Source organism: Hetaerina americana, unplaced genomic scaffold (assembly GCF_022747635.1).
Source record: "Hetaerina americana unplaced genomic scaffold, ioHetAmer1.1.p SCAF_16, whole genome shotgun sequence".
Classification (NCBI taxonomy): Eukaryota; Metazoa; Arthropoda; class Insecta; order Odonata; family Calopterygidae; genus Hetaerina; species Hetaerina americana.
In genome coordinates, this window is record NW_027286719.1 from 2,939,983 (window position 1) to 2,964,600 (window position 24,618).

Below are 24,618 nucleotides of genomic sequence, written 5' to 3' on the forward strand. Positions count from 1 at the left end.
GCAGAGGGAATTATTAAAGAGGCATGGGAAGAACTGGAGGTAGGAATGAAGGTGGGCGGGGAATTCGTAAAATCAGTTAGGTTTGCTGATGACCAAGCTTTAGTTTGTCAGTCAGCCAAGGGGCTGCAAGCATTGCTTAGTGAATTGAAAATTCAGTGCGACAGGTATGGGATGAAAATCAACATTAATAAAACAAAGGTTATGCGATTTTCTAGAAAGAAAAAGGCTAAGCTTAACATTAGAATAGGAGGGCAAAAACTAGAGCAGGTAGAGTAGTTTACGTATCTCGGTAGTGTTTTGGACCAACACGGTCAAAGTAGTAGGGACGTAAGGCGAAGAATTGCGCTAGGCAAAGAGGCTTTCACAAGGAGGAGGGAGTTGATGATGGGGACTTTGAGTAAGGATGTTAAGAAAAGACTCGTAAAAACTTTGATATGGAGCGTAGCTATGTACGGCGCGGAAACGTGGTCATTGAAGCAGGAGGATAGATGTAGACTGGAGGCTTTTGAAATGTGGGTGTGGAGAAGAATGGAGAAGGTGAAATGGACAGAGGAGAAAACAAATGAGGAAGTATTTGGCATGGTGGGTGAAGAGAGGGGTTTGTTGGGAGCAATCCTATGGAGGCAGGAAAAGTGGATGAAGGCGGTATTGACCGGTAGTGGGATGTTGAAGACTGTGACAGAGGGGAGAATGTTGGGCAAAAGAGGAAAGGGAAGGAACAGAAAAGGGATGTTGGACGGAATGAAGGGAGGAAGAAAGTACTCAGAGATGAAGACGGACCTAATATAGAGCAGGATGATGGATTTTTTGTTTTGTTAGGAATAATAAAATGTTTGTTTGGTAGTTGTGTCCATCCAAAAACCTACCTTAACCGGGAGATTACCTTAAAAAAAATATAACCGATAAAAAAATATATTTTTTGGAGAGTAACAGTTGTGTGGAAAATTATTTAGGGTAAAATCCACTATAATCGCGATTACGATTGAACAAAGATAAACGAACACATGTTGGAGAGATTTCGGGGTATTTAGAACTGATAATGTTGATGCGCATTGTGGAGAAGCGCCTCATCACCGCCGTGTCTCCGTTTTCAAATATTGGTGTTACGTTAGCCATTATCCAATCACTGGGAACCTTGTCATCTAAGTAGGAATTCTTAAATGTTTTTTCCAGAAACGGTGAACCATCCGATGCTAGTTCCCTAAATATACGAGCAATTCGGAGATGCATTGGTGAATATCGGAGACCTTCGGGGATTTCATTGGTGAAGACACTTCTAAAGAAGGAATTTGATAAGTCAGCCTTTTCCAAACTGCTGGTTACTCGTTCGCCGTCATCATTTTTTAGTGAATTAACTTTTGAGTCATTTCCCTGAACCTCTCTCGTGCTCCGCCAAAATGCCTTTGGATTTTCTTTCAAACTATCCATTGTCCTATTGAATTTGTTTTATATTTTCCGATTTTCATTCTTGGCAGTCGCCCTAGATGCCTTGTAATCATCAATAGTTTATTCCTTTTATCGCTAGAGATATCAACCCTAATATTTTTCATTGGCGTGACATAGCAATGATTTTCCTACAGACTCGGCAGCAGTGGGAAACGTGACTCTGGAACCCCAGAGATATCATGCAATCTCAATGGACAGCCCTCTTCCCCTTCGAAACCCTCGTGGCCTACTTTATTTGAAGGCCGCGGGGAAAACCACTCCTTTTTTGGTGCCCCCACCCCTCTCTAGCCTCATGCTTAGGACCCCCACGAGCGCGGTCTGTTCCCTAACTCGCATCCATATGGTTAGGAAGAGGTAGGCCTACTCAGGAGTCGGTTCAGTGATAAAGGAACGGCGATCTGTGTTGTTCAGCGAAGCCCGTGACTGTTCTTCACTTGCACTTTCACCGTTACGGTAAGTGAAGACGTGTATTTTGGTACTGAACATGCAGGCATATTGAGTGGTACTCTCAATGGTCATGACAGATGATATATGTTATCTTCGAGCGGTGAACGTGACGCAGCAGATATTGCCCAAGGAGGGCCTCGAGAACTTGCCCATTTATTATGGTCTCTTAATCCCTTGGACCTTCAGGCCCCCAAGTATGCGTACGTCAGGCAGGAAACCACTTTTAAATAACGAAGACTTCGTGAAAAATGTTGTTCCTCTCTGTTGGTAAATTACGCGGTTCCGCGGCATTGTGAGGTGCCAACTCATTCTCCTACATATATCCTTTCTACATTCATTGTTAAATACCATTGATTACCAGCGTTACTCTAATTATGAACCTTTCATATTTTAGCTATAACAACTAAATGTTATCCCATGACCGTATAAAATGAGGCAATAGGAAATTTGTGAACCACTTACACCTTGCCCCTTACGTGATTTTTTAAATATTTATTTGATACACCATTGTGCAGTCCCAAGTCTATTGCTTTAAGATTCTTTGGAATCATCAAATGATTTATTTCATAAGCAAAGACATTTAAGAAAACGATGGAATGGTATCTTGTTGAAAATGAAAGAGAGGTTTCTTGTTTATTGTGATCTCATAGCGGCAATAACTATTGGTACATATCGAAACTTAGTTTATCACTAACGTATTAATATTAATTTGTGTAGGGAACGATCTTCTATGATAGAAAACCGAGAGTAACACTTAAAAATGGGTATATTAGTGCAATGTATGCGGTCTCTCGATATAAAATACCAAGCATTGAAGTTCATGTCATGTAAATTATTTTGCCTCAGTTGAATCTCATTTATTATTTTGGGAAACGGTTTCAAAAGCATGCTAGTTGAAAATAAAATGTGCGTCAAGACAAAATATGATGAATATGTGGGATGAGCTGAAGACTCTAATGAGTACCATTAAATAATACGTATTGCTGGAAAAACATCCCAAGGCCCTTTATGTAGTATGTCATTGCATTGGACAATTAATTCATAATTAAGTGTAGTATATTCAAGGTGGCTTCAAGTATAATGTAAACAATAAAGGTATAATCGTGATGTTCGTAAATATTTCAGCAAATTTTTGTGTTGATAGAATTACCTTAGTGATACCCAAGTATTTTTAATGCAATCATCTGCATGGTTGAAGGCCTATGGAGAGATGTAATATAAATGAATTATAAATTGAAATCCTCCATAGGTATAGACCAAAATGGCCACAAAATGTTTTCATATTTAACCTAACTTTTCATGGCATGCATTCTCAATTGACTATAATGTGAAAACATTCCCTAGTCGGGAGTCTTGAGTTTTAAATACATTGATTAATGTGAAAAAGAGAGCTATGAGTATCACAATCCGGTTCAGGACCTATAATTTGACATATAGATAGCGGGAGAGAGGGAGGTAGTGAGGATCTCTTTGTAAAGAGTTTTCTATTTAAGCTTTTTCACATTCAGGTACTGTATGTTTTTGCCATCAATAAAGTCCATCCTATGTCTTCCTTTCCCTATGTCTTTCCCTCAGTCTTTCAAGAAATTGTTCATTTTTGGTTCATCTAGAGTATCATAAACCTCAACGTAGGAACATGTGTTCAAATTTCCTCACTTACTTTAGGATGACCCAGCTTTAACCCATTCATTCAGTAATAATCCATGTTCAATAATTCGAATTTCTCTTTGCCTTTTCCTATGAAGGGCTCAGCCTTCTATCCTGTACAATGCCACAGCTATGGATAGGTTTACATGAAATGTTTCATACCTGTCTTGATTCCTTCCCATGTTGGCAGTGTTCTAAGTATTTATTCGGCCTGATCTTAGGTCTCCTGTTTCAGATTCAGCCCTGGTGTTTTATTATTCTGTTACTACTCAAGGGCTAGATCAAATTCTCTTATAGTTATGGCTTTTCTAACTTTTTCATCTGGACCTATTTGCTCTCTTTCCAGGATATCATTTCTTAGTTGTCCTGTGTAGTGTTAGAGATATTTTGCTGTAAATTTGTTGTAAAATGACATTTTTCATTTAATTACTTTGTAGTGCAGCTGTATTTTATATCAGGCGAAGAAAAGATGCCTAGAGAAGGGAGGAGTCAATCAAATCTTACCAATGGGATAGAAACATGGGATATGTTCAAACCCAAAGAGACAAGAGGACAAATAGTATTTGCAAGGATTGGAAAGGGTTGGTGGCCAGGTAATATGCAGGATGTCTTTTAAACCATTAACTATTACAAATTAATTATTGTGTTTCAGGATGGTATGCATTGCAAATATATGTGAAAATCTTTCTCAAATTTAGCGAGTATTTTGTGGTTGGCTGGCCAGTCATTGAACCTCGGAGGAGGGATATATCACTCAAACATTATGTGCTTCACGAGTGGGCCCCTTTCAATATACACAAGGCCATCATATAGTGAATCTGCTTTAAAGGCATTTCCAAAGATATGGGTTTCCTCAATTTTGTTCTGGATTTACGTTACAAGTTACATTATTTATTGCATACAGTTTTGAATAATAAAGGAAAATAATTAGGTTTTATAACTTATTGCCTTCTGCGTTGATAATTAACGCTTATAAGAGAGCAATCCAACTTTTTCTGACCAACACTCAAGATTTCCCAGCCCCTGCCTCATTGACAATATGCCAAAAATCTTACCCTGTGAAGAATGGCAGTACTTGTTTCAATCTTCACAAGTAATTGCATCCATAATTACACTGTGATTGACAGGCTTGCTTTTTCTAGCAGCTACCTCTGCTCTCTTTGTTCCTCGACATATGTTTGCTAACGAACACTGAAACTGACATCTTAGGAATACATGTGAACAATTACCAAATTGGAAATTTTGATACATTTGTAAGTTGTAGCCCTTATTGCTTCTTAAGTACAATGAGGAGACCAAAAACTCTTAAAATAAAAATTCTGGTCAATACTTGAATGGAGTAAAATCACACCTCTTCCAACAACTGCTTGTGTTGATCTCCACTTAGTATTAGGTGTTGCATTTTCATGAAAAGCAGTCATAGGGCACATATTTTTGGTGAGGTTTTTTGAAGTGATTTGCATTTGTGTCCTCGTATTGGCTGTTCATTTTTGTAAAGGCTGGATATTATTTCTTGTTCTTCTGTTTAAGTTTGACTTTTAACCTTGACTATTCTATGCATTATTGCATGTGCCTTCTTATCTATTACCAAGCCTACTTACACTGGTATGTTTTTATCCCATTCATTTTTTAATTACATTAAAAAGATAACATTTTTAACTAGCTGATTAAGTAGCACTAACTGTCAAATTATTTAACAATTCTTATTTTTGTATTTCATTATTTCTACATTTTAGGCATAGTAATTCAGGGAAAAGATTGCGGTCAATATCTGGCTAATATACCATGTAAGGAATGGATATTGTGGTATGGTGATGAGCGAGTATCACTGGTAAGTGAAGTATCTACTGGACACAAAGAAAAGAGTTCCATCCGAATGCCTGCTGCATAAGGGATACCAAAATGGAAATGTAGACTTGATTAAATACATAGGCATAACTCCTATGTACAGCCTCTCTTGGGTGAAACACAAATGAGCGATATGCGGGTAACCTAACAAGAATCTAGAACTTATTAAAAGGGAATTTGGAAGATATTATCAGGAAGTTATTGAGCAATGCTCCTTATGCTAGATAGGTCTCATTTAGGATATGATGCCTAGTATATTAGGTCATCATGAAGGCTGAATGCTGAATTAGATCACTTGCAGCACTGAGGTGCTAGAATTTGAAAACATCTTTATGTAAATCTGAGAAGCGTATTTTTATAGAAGACAGAATCAGCACTAGGAGAATTTTGAAAAAAGCAGCTACCTAGTGTAATTCGCATTCATTTCAAGTCCCTAAAAAGTTTCTGTTATGAAATGATCTATCTTCATTACAAGCAGTTCATTTATTTACTTAGGCACAATGTTATTTCATTAAATTAGCATGGCCTTTTTCTGAATAATATGCAGACCAATACAGTGGCCCCTTTACTTCTCCCTCGATTTCAGTCCTTCCGAATTTCTTGTTCCATTTTTGGAAAAAAATTAATACCTATTATTTGGATTTAGCAACATGGGCAGTCTAGGTTTGGGTATTGTAGTAATGACAGAGATACCCAGTTGACCTATGGGGCACGGGTTTGATTACTTGTGATGCCTCTCTGGGCACCCTAAACTTTGCCTGAGCTGTGTGATTTTTCACACAAGAGAATGTCCTGGGAAGCCATAGTTGACACTGGAAGGATCTGCCCCCCTCCCACTCACATGCAGCTAGGCTAAGTATTGGGTGAACTCTGCCGTCACCTTTCAAACTGTCCTGTGGGTTGACTACTTTGTTTTTAGTTTTTCTTTTTATTAGCATTTTACATTTCATGCCAAATGCACTTTTTATGTAAAAAAACTGAATGTGTACGGAATTTTTTAGATTCCAATTAGCTTAAAGTATTTAAATTCCTAAACGTGAATTAAAGAATTAGCCTACTTAAACCTTGCATTTTGTTTAAAATTTTATTAATTCCCACGGTTTATGCAAGTAAATGTATTCTCTGCCATTCAATTTGAAGAAATACGTGGACATTTTGATTAAAGTTGCAACTTGAGACACCTTGCATGAATCCAGGAGGAAACTTATCCAATTTCATTCTTCATCTAGTATATTATCTATGGTGGCAGCTTCCTTCAGTCAGCTGAGATTCCCTGCATTGACCTTAATGTATTTTCATTTCCCATGGTTTTCGCTGAAACTAATATTCCTTCCTCCTCTCCCATAGCAGTAGACCTGGGTTTGCTAAAATAGGTCAATTATAGTCAACATTGCAAATTTGCCCCAAAGAGTACAGTTTGTCCTCTTGAAAGGGAATAATGAAATCCTGAAAACTTAGTTCTCTTCATAGAATCGCAGGGGGTGCTGAGTGACAGTTGATCACCTGCATAAGGAAAACTTTCTCCTTCTCCATGGTCTGTCATTTTTATGGTATTCCGCCCCCGAAGTCCCCAATAAACGTGAAATCTTATTGGTTCTGATTAGATGATATAGAATGTGGCATTACTTTGATTCTTGCAGACGAATGCAATGACCTGCACATAAAATAGGGTGCAGACAAATGCAATGACCAGAATTTGAATCCCCAAAGGCCCAGTGAGATGATGAGGTTTTTAGAAATCAGGGAAGTTGTTTGCAAATGAATGCAGATTTAAGCATTATCCAGTTGATTGGTTCACATAGATGCTGGAATATTTGGCTAAAGTAATTTTAAAATTGGTATTGTGGGCTCTATGCTGGTGAGCTTTTAATTGCTCAATGATATAAATATTATATTTCATCCATGTCAAAATCTTTTTTAATACAGTTAAATGCCTGAAAACTGTAGTGGCTGGTTAAAAGCGAACAGATCTTTTCACTATTGCTAAGCAGGTGCTGTAGAGCAGGAGAACATGTTGAAATAATCTAAAGGTTACTCCACCTTAAGGCGTAATACAGGATGAGAGTAGTTAACTTATCTTCAACCTTTGCCATTGTTGTCATCATTAAAGGTCAAGTACATATGAGAAATGCAGAACTTGCATAGCTGCTAAACTTCAGCATTTAATCCTTCAAACATAATGATTAAAGAAATGGGTGGTGCATCTGCGATGCAGGCGAGTTGCCAGTTTTGGTGCAATGAAAACTTTTCAAACTGAGCTACACTTCAAGAAATAGGTTATAACCATAGGCTAGGGTCTTAAGATTGAAGGAATAACCCATCTTATTTTCTAAATGTCATTACCGGCATCTGAATATAAATTTGTCATTTCAAAAACTGTGTATTTCACGATGTCTGAAGTACTTACTATCAGCAGATTATTAAGGGCCCCTGTGTTGGTGGCGTTCATGGGTATAATTGGCATACCGTTTGAAAAAGGTGTGGCTTGAAGACATGGGAGTTCAAGCCAGACATGTAAGTCAGGAAAGTGAACTTAAATTTGGTTTTCGCAGCTTCTTGAGGTTAGATATGAATGATTACAGTGGTAGGCTTTTGCATTTGAAATTTTTTTTTAGAAAATCACCTTGCAGTAGGATGCTTCTGAAACTTAATTAGATCAAGCTCTTGGTCAGTTATTGAGGAATACAGGTTCTAATCCCTGCAGGGCTGAATGATTTTTATAATTTTAAATGGGTGCATTGTAATTTTACGTCAAAAGTAGATTGCTGCAGCAGAGGTTTTTCCTAGCCAACCAAAGCATAGGAAACCTGAGAAATATGCACAACTTATTATTTCTATTTCAGTCCATTGTTTGGCAAAATGCTATGTTTCAACAGTTCAGAGAATATGCGTGGCATAAATAATGTGATGCGAGGATGTTATCCTGCCACCTCTGGGGCCAGCTACAGGTATGTTAAAACACTGTGAGGTAGTAATAAAGGAAAATGTGTTAAAACAGTCAAAGAGAAGTGATGAAAAATATTAGCTGAACCAAAAAAAATTGAAGAGAGATGAAAAGAGCATAAAGGACTGTATACTAAGACAGTCCATCAGCAATTTTAAGAATGAAAAGAGAATATGATGCAGTAAAAGAGATAGCTTAGGTCCCGGTTTACATGATGAGAAAGGAAGAGAGTTCAAGGATTTTGAATCAGATAAGATCATGAGAGTTGGCAATATCCCTGTGGTACTTATTATATGGTTAGGAAAGGGTGGGAGTTAAGAGTTTTTACAGTTAATTCATATCATTGATGAGGGGTGAATTTGGCTAGAAGACCTCGTCAGATAAGTGTTAGCCGCATTTCCAAAAGAGGGAAAGGTAGCCATATGTGAGACTACAAATGATGAGTAACAAGTAATCCTGTGGAACTACTGAAGGGTTTAGGAGAATGTGGGAGGAAGGGTTTTTAAAGAGACTTATTCCTTGCAGTTATAATGGAGGGATTTGGCTGGGACACGACCGATCCATTTTTAGCTCTACACCAAAAAGGGAAATGCAGCAATATTTGAGGATTACAGAACAATAAATTTAATTTCACACACAGCTAAAGTGGATCTCAGGATCATCACCATGAGGATGGAGAGCCGAGCAAACAATTTCTTAGGGGATGACCAGTTTTGGTTAAGGAAGGGGAGAGGCGTGTATGATGCCAAGCAATAATGATGTCACTAATAAAGAGGAATGTAGAATACGATCAGGATTTGTTCATTGAGTTACTTTTGAAAAGGTATGTAATAGAGTGGAATTATTGAATGTCTTGCCAAAAATTGGAGGATATTGGAGGAGCATAAGACTTTCGTACAACCTGTACATCCGAGACTTCTCGGTTGCAAGTAGTGGATGGAGAGTTCTGATGAGCAGTGCCAGAATGAGGAGTAAGATAGTGGTGCCCATTATTGCCTGTACTTATCAATGTATATGTGGAGGAAATGAAAAAAGAGGCAAAGAAAGAACTAAAGTTAGGAATGGAAGTTGGCAGGGAATCCATAAAATCAATTAGCATTTTGAATGATCAAGCTTTAGTTTGTTAGTCAGCCAAGGGATTTCAAGCATTAGTGAGTGCATTGGTAAGTCAGCGAATACCTATGGGATAAGAATAAGCGCAAACAAAGCAAAGTTATGTGGTTCCCAATAAAGAGGAAGGACAAGTTGAATATTGAAAAAAGGAATTATTTAACTAGAAAAGGCAAAGCAGTTTACACATCATGGAAGTGTTTTGGACCAAAACAGGAAAAGAATAGGGACATAAGGAGAAGATTTACATTAGGCAAAGAAGCTTTCTCAAGGAAAAGGCAATTGATGACAGAGATGTTGAGTAAGGAGGCTGATAAATTAATGTATAATCTCATTAAAACTTTAATATGAAGTGTCGGCTTTAACAAAGTGGAAATATGTTCAGTGCGGCAAGGTGCTGGGTGTAGGTTGTAGGGTTTTGAAATGTAGGAGTGGAGAAGGTGAAGTAGGCTGAAAGGATAACAAAGTGGGAAATACTAGGCCGAGTGGGGAGGGAGAGAGGATTGTTGGAAGAAATTCAAAGGAAACAGGATAAATGGATTCAGAATATTTTGATTAGGAATGGGATAATGGATACTGTTGTAAAGGGTAGAACATTAGGCATAGGAGGAAGGGGAAGAAATAGGAGAAGCTTGTTGGATGAAATGAATGGAAGAAAGATGTATGTGGAACTGAAGGTGAACTGGCTCTAGTGGCCGATGTAAAGTCATGTTTTATGTTAGTAGAGACAAGTAAATATACTGTTGTACAATTTTATTGGCTGTGCCCGTCTAAGACCTACCTTTAACAACCCTAAACAGTAGAGTTCTGATTATAACTATAATTTATAATGTATGAAAATACGTAATAAATGTTTTAATACATAAGTGATGTATGTATGAACTTACTAACTTCATATTAGGTGTAGGTACTGATACAAGTCTTAATTTCATGGCCGTTGTTATATTCTACCCACTTATACTAATATTAGGTATGTAAGAATCGTTAAGGGGCAATTAAAGAATTTTCAATTCAATTAAAAGAATTTATTTAACCCAATAATAGCATGACCAATTCAGCAAGGTCTTTACAGGATTGAAGGATTTTTTACTTACAAAACTATATTTTTCTCTTTATTTGTGAACCTTTGATTTCAGATGACTTTGAATGACTTCATATGGTGCATTAGGACTTCCAAGTTTATCCCAATAAACCCCGGAAAATGATCTCTTTTCAGTATTCCATAATCCAAATTAACATTTTCAAAGAAACTATATAAGCTCTTGTGACAGTAACTTCTAACAAAGTCATTCACTAATGTGCATAACAGTGGAACTATTGCTAAGTGTAAAAATCACATACTTTGACCAGGATTCAAGGCCTCCGTAGCCTTACCGGCTGAAGCACTCAGGCAGAGGCACTGAGGCATTTGGTTTCAAATACCAGTCCAAGCGAATAATTTTTACGCTTCCAAATTGTTGAATTGTGATCCTATTTAAATTAAATATATTATTGGTTTTCCCCAAATTTTACTATCATTATGTGGACTGAGCCCAAACACATTCTTAAATTTAATCTGTTGGGTATTTAGCTTCATCTTAATTTTCTGTGTATGAAAAATGAAAAAATAATATTTAACTAATGCATGAATTGGAAGTAAAAGAGGGTAATTGAACTTTATTTTTTACTTGGGAAAAAAATAAATAACAACATTCACACTTGCCTGATGGAGTAGGGCAAATTGGGACAAAGGACTATATTCATATCTTTGTTGAAAATTATCTCTTTCATGACAAGAAAAAAGAACTCATATTTATTTGATTCTTTTTCAATTTTAAGATTAATCATTCTTGAAGGGTTTCATTATTTTCAAAGATAGAAAAAATCTTTTACTTCTCTCTGTTATAATGACTAACCATTGCAACGAAAAATTAACTTTTTTAAATTATGGAAATGTTGTGTTGATGATCAGGAATTTTGTCATTTCACCTTATAATTTTATCGATTAAATAGTGAAGGTGGATGTGCTTTATTCATAAATACCAAAGAAATTTTATGCTGTAGTCATGTGTGTAGTAATAGAATAATATTGAAAACAAACAGCATGCCAGTTCTATTTTTGTCATCTTTTATAGGTGTTTCTTAAAAAAATTTGTTCATTTCGAAGAAATTACGCAAAACTTCTTCACAATCTGAAAGCAAAGAAATACATGGAAGGGATGAAAGCTGCTATTGATGCAAGTACATAAATGTATTAATATTTTTATATCTCTCGGAATTCCCCTGGAATTGTAATTTACCTTTCTCTTAACCCATTCTTGTTTTTGCAGGACTGTGCTTTCCAAGATGGGATGGATTTTCTTGATAAGAAAAAAGAAAAGGGAGAATGGGCAGCAAATGGATTTCTATCAGAATCCTCAAGTAAGTCAATTCATAGAATCTATGCATTATGGACTGGGAATTTTATTACTTAATTTATGTGATAATTCTCTCCAATCCTGCTTTCCGTTAAATCAAAATGGAAAACAAAGAAAAAAATTATGTTGAATGTTTAAGTGGTGGCAGACTCTACTCAGTAATCTTAGTATTTAGTCATGTCTGCTTTTACCATGTTATTATGAAAGAATCAACTGAAATATGTAATTTAATGCATTGGCGTATTTTAAATCACATGAAATTTGCATGAAACTTAAATTGACAGTTTTCAGATAAAAATATGTAGTAGCTTTGTAGTGCTCTTTTTGGATACCTTTTCAAGTGTATAACCAAAAATCCTATTAACCTTTGGTTTTTTTTCGACTTTGTTTTAGAACTTCTATTGTCTGATAACGTGAAAGGTAGTTTGGAGAGAGTAAAGAAGGCTCTTGCTCCAAACAATGAGAGCACATTGGAAGACATGGAAGCTTCTCAGGAAGAAGAAGAAGAAATCCTCTGCCTCATCCCTAACTCTTCCGGTCCTTGTACTTCAACCAGTAAGTCAACTAAATGTATCATTAGAATAAACCATCACATAATATCTTGGACAATCATGCCAAATTAGGAACAACCAGTGCTATTGCCTCTGGAAATGCACCGGTGTACATAGGTGCACTGTGATTTGTCGGGTTAGTAGTTACGAAAAATACTTAGTTCATGCGGCAACCATCAGAGTATGTTGATGTTAACATATAACACTAAGTTAATTGATTTGTTACATTAAGAAATCAGCAGTTTCATGTATATTAATGTTTATTCGTATAGAATCCCAGAAATTTATCTTCATTTGGCCAAAGTTAATCAGCAGCCTTGTTTCCAGGTTCTGAAGGGTAATTCTCAAATTTCAAGTTTTAATACAATACTCCATGACAATCTACTCCGTTAAGATCCCATGAGGTTATCATCATTTTTACTTTTTTGCACTTCTTAGTTTCTCTAATATTTTGATAAAATGGAAATTTGTATTGAAAGCAATCATTTTCTATGTCCTTATGACACACTAATACTACGTAAGGTTGCATGCCTGTTGACTTAAAAGAATTTATCAGGTGAGAAACAATGTATGCATGTATTAGTAGTGGGGTGGCATCATCGTTAGCCCTATGCATAAGTTTCACAGTACTACTACTTGTGAGATGAAACTAGAAGTGCTGCATTGTAGACATTAACCATTTATTTTTTGATATTTTTTGGATGTAATTTTAAAAGAATTACTAAAACTCTTGTTACTTACTGCTTCTTCAAAATAGTGATATCATTAAAATTTGTAATAAAAACTACCATTTTCTTAGCCTTATGCTGAAAAAAATTCCTAATGCTAAGTATTTTTCCAGCAATGCAGCTGGTACTTGATTGGTCGAAGTTATTCCTATGCACTTATGGCCCACATGCTGATTGTGCATCTAATGGGCTGAGAATTATTGTAATTGCCCTTTCATTTATTTGAGCAGCTTATGCAGCAGAGAATTTTCTCCCTCTTGATATCACCAATGACATTGGTTGATTGATTGCATACCATTTTTTGTGTCCTTGAAATGGAAAGGTAAGCATAACAGATGTGCAAGGAAGAAAACTTTTGATTTAGGTATTCCTGAAATGGGACATTAAGAAACACAACAATAGGTGAAAAGGAAACTTAACCTGATGGAAGGATGTGACCTTAAGAGGAAAAAATATATCTTCCACTCCACCTCCCCTTTGTCTCTCCTCCAACCTTGACTCGGAGCATATTGAGCATAGGCAAAGCCAATCTCCAATATCCGGTTACGACTTCTGACCAAGAGCAAACAAGAGAGATGGACAGCCATTCTGTCAAGGAGTCAGTCTAGTTCACGAGTACAATCATGTCAGTCCAGCTGTGTTTTGTAGACTGGTTCAGTGTTACAGTGGAACTTCACTTAAAGAGCACCTCATATAGTGGGTTTTGACTTGATCAGCAAATATATTTTGTGAATGCCACACTCAAAAAGTGATGTTCACATCAGGAGTGTCAAGGAGAGATGGATTCCCAAAATGATTGTGCACCTGCTGCTTCATTTTGTTTTCAGCAGTCATTCTGCTACCTTTTTACTGGTGCTAGTGATCACATTTTTACAAACTTGTGTTCAGACATGTTATTTGTGATTTTTTTGCAAACTTAAGTAAAATCTTTTGAATTGTTTTAAAAATGCCTTGACAAAAACAGGCACAAGAAAACTTCTACATGGGTTTGAGGAAAGCCATGGGAATGAATAGTGGATTCATTGAAAAGAAGGGACAAAGTTTGAAATTGGCTGGTCTAACGCATGCATACAATTTAACTATCATCAAGAACGGGCAAATTTTCAAAGAATGATTCTTCAAAGGAGGAGACTAGAATAAATATGCAATGGTTATGTATTCTCAATGAAGTGGAAAGTTTGCTTCTCATACAACTGGAGAAAAAGCAACGGCAAGATGACAGTATTAATGAGAAGATCATTTGTGAAAATACCAAAGTGATTTCCACTGACCTCATAAGAATACATCAGGATGATTAATGACTGAAGAGGGGGTACTTAGGTTGCTCAATAATACCCATGGAAAATAGGAAAAACAAATTTAGCATTTTACTTTTCCATCGGAACCTTGCCGTACAAGCACCTCACGTAGCGAGTACCTTTCATTTTGAACAAAAATATTTTGACTAAAATGACTTAGGTAATGGAAGATGTGGAGCTATTGGCTGTTAAAGAAATAATCTCAAGGAAGAAGATCCTAAGGCCAATAAAAATAATTACGAAGAACTCCTATACCGGTATTTCGGTCACACAGGTGACCATCAACGGGGAGAAAATCAAATAGGGCACTTGAACTAAGAAGAGGAATGTGCACAGGCACCGTCCAAAGTCACTTGACTTTGGACGGTGCCTGTGCACATTCCTCTTCTTAGTTCAAGTGCCCTATTTGATTTTCTCCCCGTTGATGGTCACCTGTGTGACCGAAATACCGGTATAGGAGTTCTTCGTAATTATTTTTATTGGCCTTAGGATCTTCTTCCTTGAGACTTAGGTAATGAACAACCTTTTGCATAGTGATTGATCTGAAGAGAGAATTTCCCAGAATGAATACGCATTGGCTACTTCAGTTTGGGTATAGATCTCGTTCCAGTAGCATCTATTGTCACCAGTGATCACAAATTTTTCCTAAATTTTCTTAGGGCTTAATATTTGTGATTTTATTTGTGCAAAGTTAAATGATATTTTGTGCCCAAATTTAAAAATTTCCCCTTTTCTTAAAAGAGAGAGATTAATTTGCCACTGAGCGATTTTTTTAAGTTTGGAAATATAAAAAGGCACTGAGGGTCAAGTTTGGAGAATACAGAAGATGCTGTTCATGATAATTTGGACTTAAATCTTTTCCATCAATACTGAGGAGATGTGCACCCGCTTGTTATCTTACTGAAAGGTAATTTTTTTCTTTGTCAAATGAGGAATCTTTTTCTAGCTCTCTTCATTCAACCAGTTCAATAACAATTCGTAATACTTGGCATTTAATATTTGTACCTTTTGCAAGTAATTGATGTAGAAGTTCCCCCATGAATTCAAAAAAATCATGGCCATCACATTGTCGACCGATGTCACCATCTTCATCTTCCTTGGAGCCAGATTGCCTTTAAAAAGCCTGTTTTGACTTTCTTTGTGTCTAGAGTGAGGTAGTGTATCCATGTTTTGTCCATTGTCATGTATAAAGCAGAGACAGAAATGTGCCAAAGTAGCCTGGAAATTGACCACACTATTGCTGATTTTTTCTCCTTTGAGATCAAAAATGGCACCCATTTTGCTGAGCTGATTTCACCACAAAAATAAATTGAAAACACTACCTTGTGATATTCCTGTGATCTCAACTATTTCACAAACTTTGATGATTAGTTTAAACCACAGTCACTTCCATAGGACCCCCAAATGATGTGGTCACGTTTAAACTCATTTCCCCAATGGTAAACATTAACAAGCACATGAGCAGGTGTATCATGAACTTCATTCAATGTAACTTATTTCTTTTGGTGTCAAGCCTTTAAAAATCCTTGTGTTTAATCATGAAGTTCATTGTTTTCCTTTTTTTAAAAAATAAAAGTTAACATTTTCAATTGACTATGAGAATGAAAACTCTTGATTGATAAAGCTTGAACTTAAACAGCAGGCTAGTGAGAGGTATGACTTGCTAAATGAAAACATTTTTCAACTACGAATGCCTTGTCTTGGATTTTCTAAGGCATTATTAAAGTAAAATGTATTTAAAAATTGATCATTCTAGTATGAGTTCTTCGTTGTTTGTCTTCATATCAACCATTATTCAAAGTTGATATATTAGTTCTAATTACTCATCTTCTTTAATTCATCATTCTGTTATTTGGTTTGGGTATAACTTTTGGTTTTAAAAAATATACACTCTTTCCTGGACTCAGATTCTCCACTTAAGGATTTTGTTTTGAGGGGTAATACAAGTTGAAATAAAAATATGGCATTACCAGGTTGATAAGTCTCTGGGCAAAATAGACAGCACCAAATAAAACGTGTTCAATCTTGTCTTTCAAAGAGGAAACAGCAAGTTTTGATTTTTGAATATATAAGCAAGTATAGCTCTTCATTTTTGTGCTGTGTTGGTGATCACCTATTGACTTGATTGCGGAGCATTGTGCCTTCAACCTCTAACCACTGACAATTATGTAATCCTCAAACTTTTTGTGGTTTTGCTCTGTGTGTGGGCTTTTCTAGATAGTATGCATCATGAAATCATTGCTTGAACAAATTCAGCAGTAGACATTCATCCAAACATAATTATTATTATTATCATTGAAAATTAAACTGCCAAAAATGTTTCAACGGACATAGTTTTTTCCAATGAAAAAGGAAATGCTTATTTTTTATTATTGTGGAGGGTGTCATGAAATTTCATTCATATCTTTGCTGTTAAGAGATTTAATCATTGAAAAATATTTAAATGTGCTTTTTTTGGGCAGGTTTCTTTGGCAAACTTCGAAGTGGTACGAATAAAATCAAAGAAGTGTGCATTTCTTGCAAAAATGAGGAAAAAGAAATTGAAAGTCAACATCCCCTATTTGAAGGTGGAATCTGCGAAGAATGCAAGGTATGAAAAATCCCTGAATTAATTCCTAAATATATGAGAGTATTTTGGGTAGAGGGCAGATAAAATTACCAGCTAATCTTGGGGAATTTTGATTAGCATGAAAAAGTTAAAGAATATTTGTTTTTATGCATTCCACTTGAGAAAAAATTCCAGTGAACTATGTTTCTTAATCCAGCAGTGTTTTTCATAGCACATTTATTTGGAAAATAGGATATATGGATCCTTTCAACTATCTTTCAAATGTTAACAGCTGGAGGGGCAGCTCCCATTCAGAAAATCTGGCGATGTAGGCTGAGTCCAGCATGTATGTGGGAGTGTCTCTTTTTGTGGAAATCTACCTTTATAAATGCAAAACATTTTAGGTGTGTGATTTCATGTTTTTTAAATCTAGTCAACCAAGTAATGAATTGTAATTTTGATCATAATTATGATTTTCATATAATCCTAACAAGAAGCAATTATGAAAAATTAAAAAAGAATCGCAGTAAATATTTGATTGCCAAAATATATCTAGTTCATGAGAGATAAATTTCGAATGGCTTTTAGAATGAAAGTCCACAGTATATGCCATCACTAACATAATTCAAATTGAGTGTAAAAAGAATGCAATTGATATTTCAATTAAAAATAATATTTTGTTAATCAATAGTGGTTAAGATATGCACTTTGCTGCCATCAAAATCTGTATTTCAAATTCTATGAATGGTTAATTGAAGCCCTCCATTCTTTTCTATTCAGTGTTATCCCCCTCATTCCATGATAGCTCCTCTGTTCTACGTGCTTCACATGGTTCCAGGCAACTTGTTCGTTGGTGCTCTCTCTTCTTCTATTTTCTCTTCCAATAAGTTACTAACAAATGCAGTATGGCTGTATCCAATCCATATTGTTCTTCCTTGCCTTTGAGTTCACCATTTGGTCCATTCCCCAGCTATCGCCAACCTTTCCTGCAGCACAACATATCAAAGGCTTCCCTTTGCTGATGCTCTTTGCCAACGTTCCATGCCACTGGTCTGTTGAGTTCCATGCCCCATAGGAACATTTAGATGAGCTGTTCTCTATTGTGCAACATTAGGTTCTTTGAACATAGTAGTATCCTTTTCTTCATGAATGCCTTCTTAGCTTGAGCCATTCTTAGCTTAGAGCTCGTCAAAATTCTTCCATCTCAAGCAATACTGCTTTCCAAATAGAAGGATTCCCCTTTTCCTCGTTTTGCTCCTGGAATTGGAGTATATCCTTTCAGGTTCTTTTTGCCACACACAGGGAATCAAGTGCTCTTTTTGATGATACTCATTACATTCAGTACCATTCAGACTTGCTAACTGATGCTCTCGTATTATTGCTACTAATGAAATGTCGTTAGCAGAATAGAGCATTCTTTACCATTGACTCCGTTGATACTCAGTTCTTCTGCTTCGTTGATTCCGCAAGGGGTGGTAAATAATACTGAAGTTTTAAAATTAATGAAAACATGGCCATGGTGTTTCTGCCATGCAGCATAATCAGATGAGAGTTCATTAAATGGATTTTAATTGTGAAGACTGTGCCAATGGGGAGGGAAGAGGAGATAAAAGGATCCAAAACAAGAAAAGAATAGGTCGGTTGATACATACAATGTAATTAGGGAAGGAAGAAGGACAGGAGATGGTTATTCCCTTTAGTTCAAGAGGGGAAGAATAAGAAAAGAGGTTAAGCCTTCCTGTTTGGAAAGTGGAGGAGGGCAGAGTAGGTAGGGTACAATAACTCATTTAGAACAGAATAGTTTTTGACTTAAGCCTTAAACAACACCTGCACATCTCCAGACAATCTAAATCTAGTCCTTTACCTTCTACATGTGATACATTATGTTTGAAATCACCATTGTGATTGTTGTCCAATACTCTCTCCGTCTCATTTAAAATTCTTATTTTCATCAAGAAAATTACACAATCTCCAAAGTAACACTCCAGTTATCTTTTTGTTCCTCACCACGCACAAAACATATCATTTACATATTGTTGCCAGTGTACCATACTCACAGTGATTGGATTCTTGTAGGAGAACAGGCAGTGGTCAAGGTTGTCCATATAAATGTCCACCAGCAGTGGGGAAAGTGTATAATATATTGCTAGGCCACCAAGCCGCTGGTAGAGCTTCCCTCTTTTAAGAAAACAGTCCTGTGGAACACCTTTGATTTATAACTGGCAATGGAATTTTCGCCCTGATGAGTGTTTCTTGTGCTGAGGCAAGAGCTTTTTTCCTTGAAATACTAGTGAACAAGTTGTTGACATCAAAAGACTGTAATGCATTTTTGGGGTAACATCTCACCCAGTTCCCTTTCCCTCCTCACTGGTATTCTTTCCTCCAACACCTTAAGCAACTGGTCCCTCACCACCTCCCCCAACTCCTTCCACTTGAACACATTCACTTGCCCACTAGGAGTACTACCTTACCATTGTCTTCCTCATTGTCGAATTCTCTCTCCCATTGATAGTCATCTAGTTGACCAAAATATCAGGATTGAGTTCTTAAAAATCAAATATGGGAATAAGATGGATACCTTCAAACTCATAGCCTCTTCATTCCATGGGAACTAGGAAATAATGGTCTAAAATCATTCGGTATGGTGTGTGACTAGATAGTTTCTTCATTAGGTAAGTGATAACCTTCTATCAAGATCATTTCCATTTTTTGTGTCAATGACATATGGACCATATATTCACAAATTGGTCTTTATTAATAATTACTCACCATTTCAAACTTCACCCCATTTTTTCAAAGACATATATTACGGTGAATGTGACTAAAGAAAATATTATTCAGGGAGAAATATTCAGGCTCGTGAAAGTAAAGACAATTAATTGGAATGGTTTTATATGCATGCATGGTTACAACATTGTTTGATTTTTTAATGTGCAATGTTTTATATGCAATTCATGCGTATATTTGTTGCTGCATAGACCATTTTGTTTAGCAAAGAGAATATAATCCTCAAAAATGCAATCATTTGTTCATTAATTATTGTACGATTGTTTTCCTAATGTAGTGGGCACAGGTATTTCATGGATTAATTAAAATTTTATAAGGTGAATAATTTTTCAGTGGCATTCATCAATAATTTTAACTTTCCAGGAGAAGTGGAAAAATCATATTTTTGAGTCTGATGAAAATGGGGCCATGGTAAGTCAAGCTCCTTAGTATCATAGTATGGGCTTTTATTTAGTTATTTTTTGGAATGCATAGCTTTCAATAAAGAATGATCTCTTGATTTTTCCTCAGACAACATGTGCAGTGTGTGCCCAAGTTGGGGAGATGCTTGTTTGTGGCCAGGTTGGCTGTAACAGGTGACCAAATGACTCTTCAGATATTATGAAAAACAGTGAATGAAATATTTTAGGCAGTGTAACTTTCCTTTTGATCCAAACAGGGTTTACTGTACGACCTGTATACGTGAATTAGCTGGAAAATATTCCCTATTGAAATTCAAAGAGTTAAATCCATGGCATTGCATGATGTGCCGGGGATATATTAACCACACTGATGGATACCTTGTGCCAAAAGAAAATTGGTGGGATAATGTAAGTACAATGATTTGCAATGAAAAGCAGTGTAGTCTTATGGAACTTTTTATCGAATACCTTAGATTTCACCCCTTCAAATACATGTGAGATGAAATAAAATCTATAGCAACAGCTCTGGGGCACAATCTTGTTCCCAAGAGCATGAAGGTCCATTTTAATTTCAAACTTTTTCATTTAATAGAATTAGTAACTACATTTCCATTTTATGCCAAAAATTTTCATGAGATTACCTGCAAATTCCAAAAATTATTAACACTATGAATAAATTACCTTCTTTAAAAATGTCTTCTCAATTTTAAATCAATGATTTTTATTATAGTTTGGTGTAACGTACTCATAATTATTGATTTTAACACTATATCTTAGGCAGGATTTTTGCTTTAATTGCAATTTCATCTTCAATTCACCAGAAATATCTGATTTTACCACAGAAGTATAATCAAAGGTAATTTAAAGGACATTTACCAATTCTCAATGCGGCACCAACAACATGTCTCCCTCCACAATGGATTGGATACACTGTCAATTAAGTGTGGGGTAGAGCAGTGCTTCACCGCTAGAATCTGCAGCATTCAACTGCTTTTTGTAGAAGTCACAGCTGGCCACCAGACACACCACCAGCAAATCCTTTGGATAGGTGATGCGAAGGATAAAATCATTCCGCATGGACCACATGCTTTTGACGAGATGTCACCACTTGAGAAAAAAATCCTTTACCCTTGGTAGAAAAATTCCATTCAGAGTGGCAGACAACCTTTGTAGCCATCCCATCGTCTTTGTAATGAGAATGATTGGAACCTTTGAATGGTGCATACGCCTGCACATTCAGTAGGGATGGCAGAGTCAGCTCCACAGATTAGACCACAATAGTAGGAATTATGATGGCATGTATGCTGCCTTTAGTAGGCATGAACTGATAGAAGTTTCTAATAAAATGAAAAGCCATAATTTGGCCCATGAAATCACAAAAACATGTTTTTTTTAATGGGGCCTCATGATTTCAAGCATCAGTTATTGAACAATTGTGCACTGGAAATTTATTGAATGCATTATACGAGGGCTGTCCAAAAAGTAATCTCGGTTATGCTATAAAAAAAATAGTGGAATAGATACAGAAATTTTAATTTTCATCTCAAAAGTGCATATCTGTGCTATTTTCATACATATTTGTCAAACAGATTTAAAAATTGGTCATATCTCTCAACTAGTTCATGATTTCCTTCAGCATAAAGTTCTGCTGCCTGAGAAAGCAGCCACTGGATGATGGATCCTTGAAGTTCCTTGCTGAAATGAACACAAAACCATGGTAGCCTAGTTTTTCAGCCCTGTTTCTATGCAACAGAGTGGTAGGCACCTGTGGAAAACTTTCTAAAGATTTCAGATATCGTAAAACACTGGTGTTCACAAACTTTTTTGTCAATCTTCTGGTGCACTTCACTGATCACCATAGACAGGTGGCCATGTTTGTCCATCATCATGGATATTTGCAAATTAAAAAGGAATTTTAGTTTTAATTTTAATGAGTGGTGCAAAATGACCTTAGCTGTCGACGCACCCTAAAACTCTCAAAACTACTACTACTCTTAAAAAAGTGAATTGCTGGTGTATAACTCTTGTCACTGATCATACATATGGTCCGTGCAGAGCACAAATTTCCCCTGTGAATGTCATAAGTTTTGCAGTTTTTTATTAGTAACAACCTCATCACTGAAGTGACCTCACATTTGGTGGGAATATACACTGCATTGTTCATTTTGAATCACTGTTGTAAACAAAGGACTTTTAGCATGAACTTTCTAACTGACACAAATAACATCACTTTATTAAAACCTCTACATTAATCAGAAATTGGTGCATATATTATAAAATTTTACATGTTTATTTTCATCATATCCATATTTGACACTAATATTCCCATTTGTTCACGAGATATAATTTATAATATGAAAAAGTACTTTTCACGCCGTCAGCATTTGTATTTAGCCAAATGCTCCTAATGTAAGAGCCTGTCTTTCATGTAATGCAGACAGTTCTGAATCTTTTTCTTTTATTTTTAGAGCTGCATTCCCAAGAATCAGCTGATTTTTGGATACAGTTTTTTCAGTCCTACTTTTAATGAACTGTCCCTTATTGAAACCTACTCTTTACCCAAACGCTCAATGACACTTATTACAAATGCTAACCTTGACTGAGGTTTCCATGGTCCTTTGTAATTTCCATTATACATATTATAACTATTCAAAACCATTTTAGAAAGATTGAGATGGGCGTAAAGATTTGTTCTGTACAAAAGTGCTAATTGGGATTCCGTTAAGAGGAGGTGAAATGTGCAATAGGTGGAGAGTCTGATAAAGGTGCTTGTTCCGGACTAGCCAATTATTGGAAGAGATGAAGGACAGGATGGGTTGTCCGGGCTCTTGAACGACTTTCCAATCGTCGTCTCCCTAGTCAGATTCATTCCGTTGTCGGTCTCTTCTGCCACAAATTCTCACTCACTTTCATATTCAAAATCACTTTCTGATGAAAAGAGCAATTTACTTTCATCTGATGCAGAGACGAAATAATCCACAATTTCTTTTATGCTCTTCATAACTTCTCTTGAAAAGCCTGCCATTAGGGGTATCAGAAATTATTCAATCCAGTTAGGCCGGATTCCAGGGTCAAAGTTTTGGCACAAATAAAAAGTTTCTGAAGCACCCAAAAAGAAATAACATGCAAAGCAATTGTAACTTGCTGCTCTGCCATTTTGTTTCTGGGTATTACTCGAACATCCAGGATTGATGTTTGGTTACAACAGAGTGAAGAAAGTCCGGCTCATTTTGAATGAAATCCAACAATTCTTGACAGTGCTAAACTCAGTTCTGTCAACACTTTTGGGCCAAGCTTCGTTCAGACCTTGCCCATTTTCCGATTGGTGATCACAATCCCATGTACTGCAAATGTGGGCAAAAGTGTAAGGTGTCAGCAATTTGCTGAATGCTCAATCAATGGTTGGAACCCCAAACTTGACTCATACAATTCACATTTTTGTCATTTTGTCACACATCTGGAATGTTTTGGTTGCATTCTTTCCAAGCTGAGGGTTGGCTTACTAAGCCGAAACTTGGTGTATCGCGGTTCAAGCAAATGCTCCATTGTGCCAAAGTTAAAAATCACACTTCACGCGGAGGCACATCTTTCTGCTTGAAACAAGCTTTGTTAGAAGAGCAGACCCCGCACCAAATTTCCAGACTGGTTTTACTGTGCCACAATGAATAGTCATGTCAGAATAAAATGATGCACATTACTTTCATAATGGTCTATGCATATCATTTCTAAACTTTGACTTGTACGTATGTATCCCTGTTAATTTTATTTGATGTCTGTCTCACAGTTTTTGGTTAATATTGTAATTCCAGAATTGGTTTGGTGATTCCTTTTACCTCCAATGTTCACTTGTGCATTTAGTGTAATTTATATTTGTTTCATTGCAGGTCACCCAGCTATTTAAACCAACTAACATGGACAGAAGTCCCAAATTTCCTCAGAGGAAAAATAGAATCAGAGTGCTGTCTCTCTACGATGGAATAAGCACAGGTAATGTTACATGGATTGAGTTGGTGAGCACCTTGAAACTGGTCTGTTGTGTGTAATTATTTTTAATATTCAGGCATTCATTTAGGGATTTATTAGGGAATTATGAGTTCATATCGGAAATTGATTGCAGTATTACTGCACGTAGGATGTAGTACAACAAAATCTAGAGGACTCACAAAGAGTGACACGAGTGAAGTCAGACTGTAGTTTGATGATCAGTAGTTATTATTGGTTTTTAATTGATAACCTGTTAAAAATTTAGTTGGTTCTTGAATATTAAACTGTTTAATTAATCTTTGGATTTATAACATTACATTTTTGTTTCAAATCATAGATTCTGCCAATGTATGATACTGCTATTCCCACTCTTGTCGATTGTGCTTCATTGAAGTGGTGAACAGAACCTTTGGTCTTTAAGTGTGGTTGTGTTAGCTTTAAGTTATCTAAAATGGAGAGTCTGGGAGCAGGTGAAAATTGGAA

At 36.2% G+C, this 24,618-nt stretch overlaps 1 protein-coding gene across 1 annotated transcript in view; it reads left to right on the plus strand.

Annotated features, from left to right (window-relative positions):
- The first annotated feature begins 1,957 nt into the window (after nucleotides 1-1,957).
- LOC139687056 (DNA (cytosine-5)-methyltransferase 3A-like) overlaps nucleotides 1,958-24,618 on the plus strand; it is a 26,762-nt gene continuing 4,101 nt past the window's right edge. Inside the window, exons 1-9 of the mRNA XM_071584160.1 lie at nucleotides 1,958-2,087; nucleotides 3,978-4,133; nucleotides 5,277-5,371; nucleotides 11,752-11,842; nucleotides 12,232-12,393; nucleotides 16,878-17,005; nucleotides 20,114-20,161; nucleotides 20,261-20,311; nucleotides 24,036-24,138. Of these exons, the coding sequence (XP_071440261.1) occupies nucleotides 1,958-2,087; nucleotides 3,978-4,133; nucleotides 5,277-5,371; nucleotides 11,752-11,842; nucleotides 12,232-12,393; nucleotides 16,878-17,005; nucleotides 20,114-20,161; nucleotides 20,261-20,311; nucleotides 24,036-24,138 (964 nt within the window). The remainder of the gene's footprint in view (nucleotides 2,088-3,977; nucleotides 4,134-5,276; nucleotides 5,372-11,751; nucleotides 11,843-12,231; nucleotides 12,394-16,877; nucleotides 17,006-20,113; nucleotides 20,162-20,260; nucleotides 20,312-24,035; nucleotides 24,139-24,618) is intronic.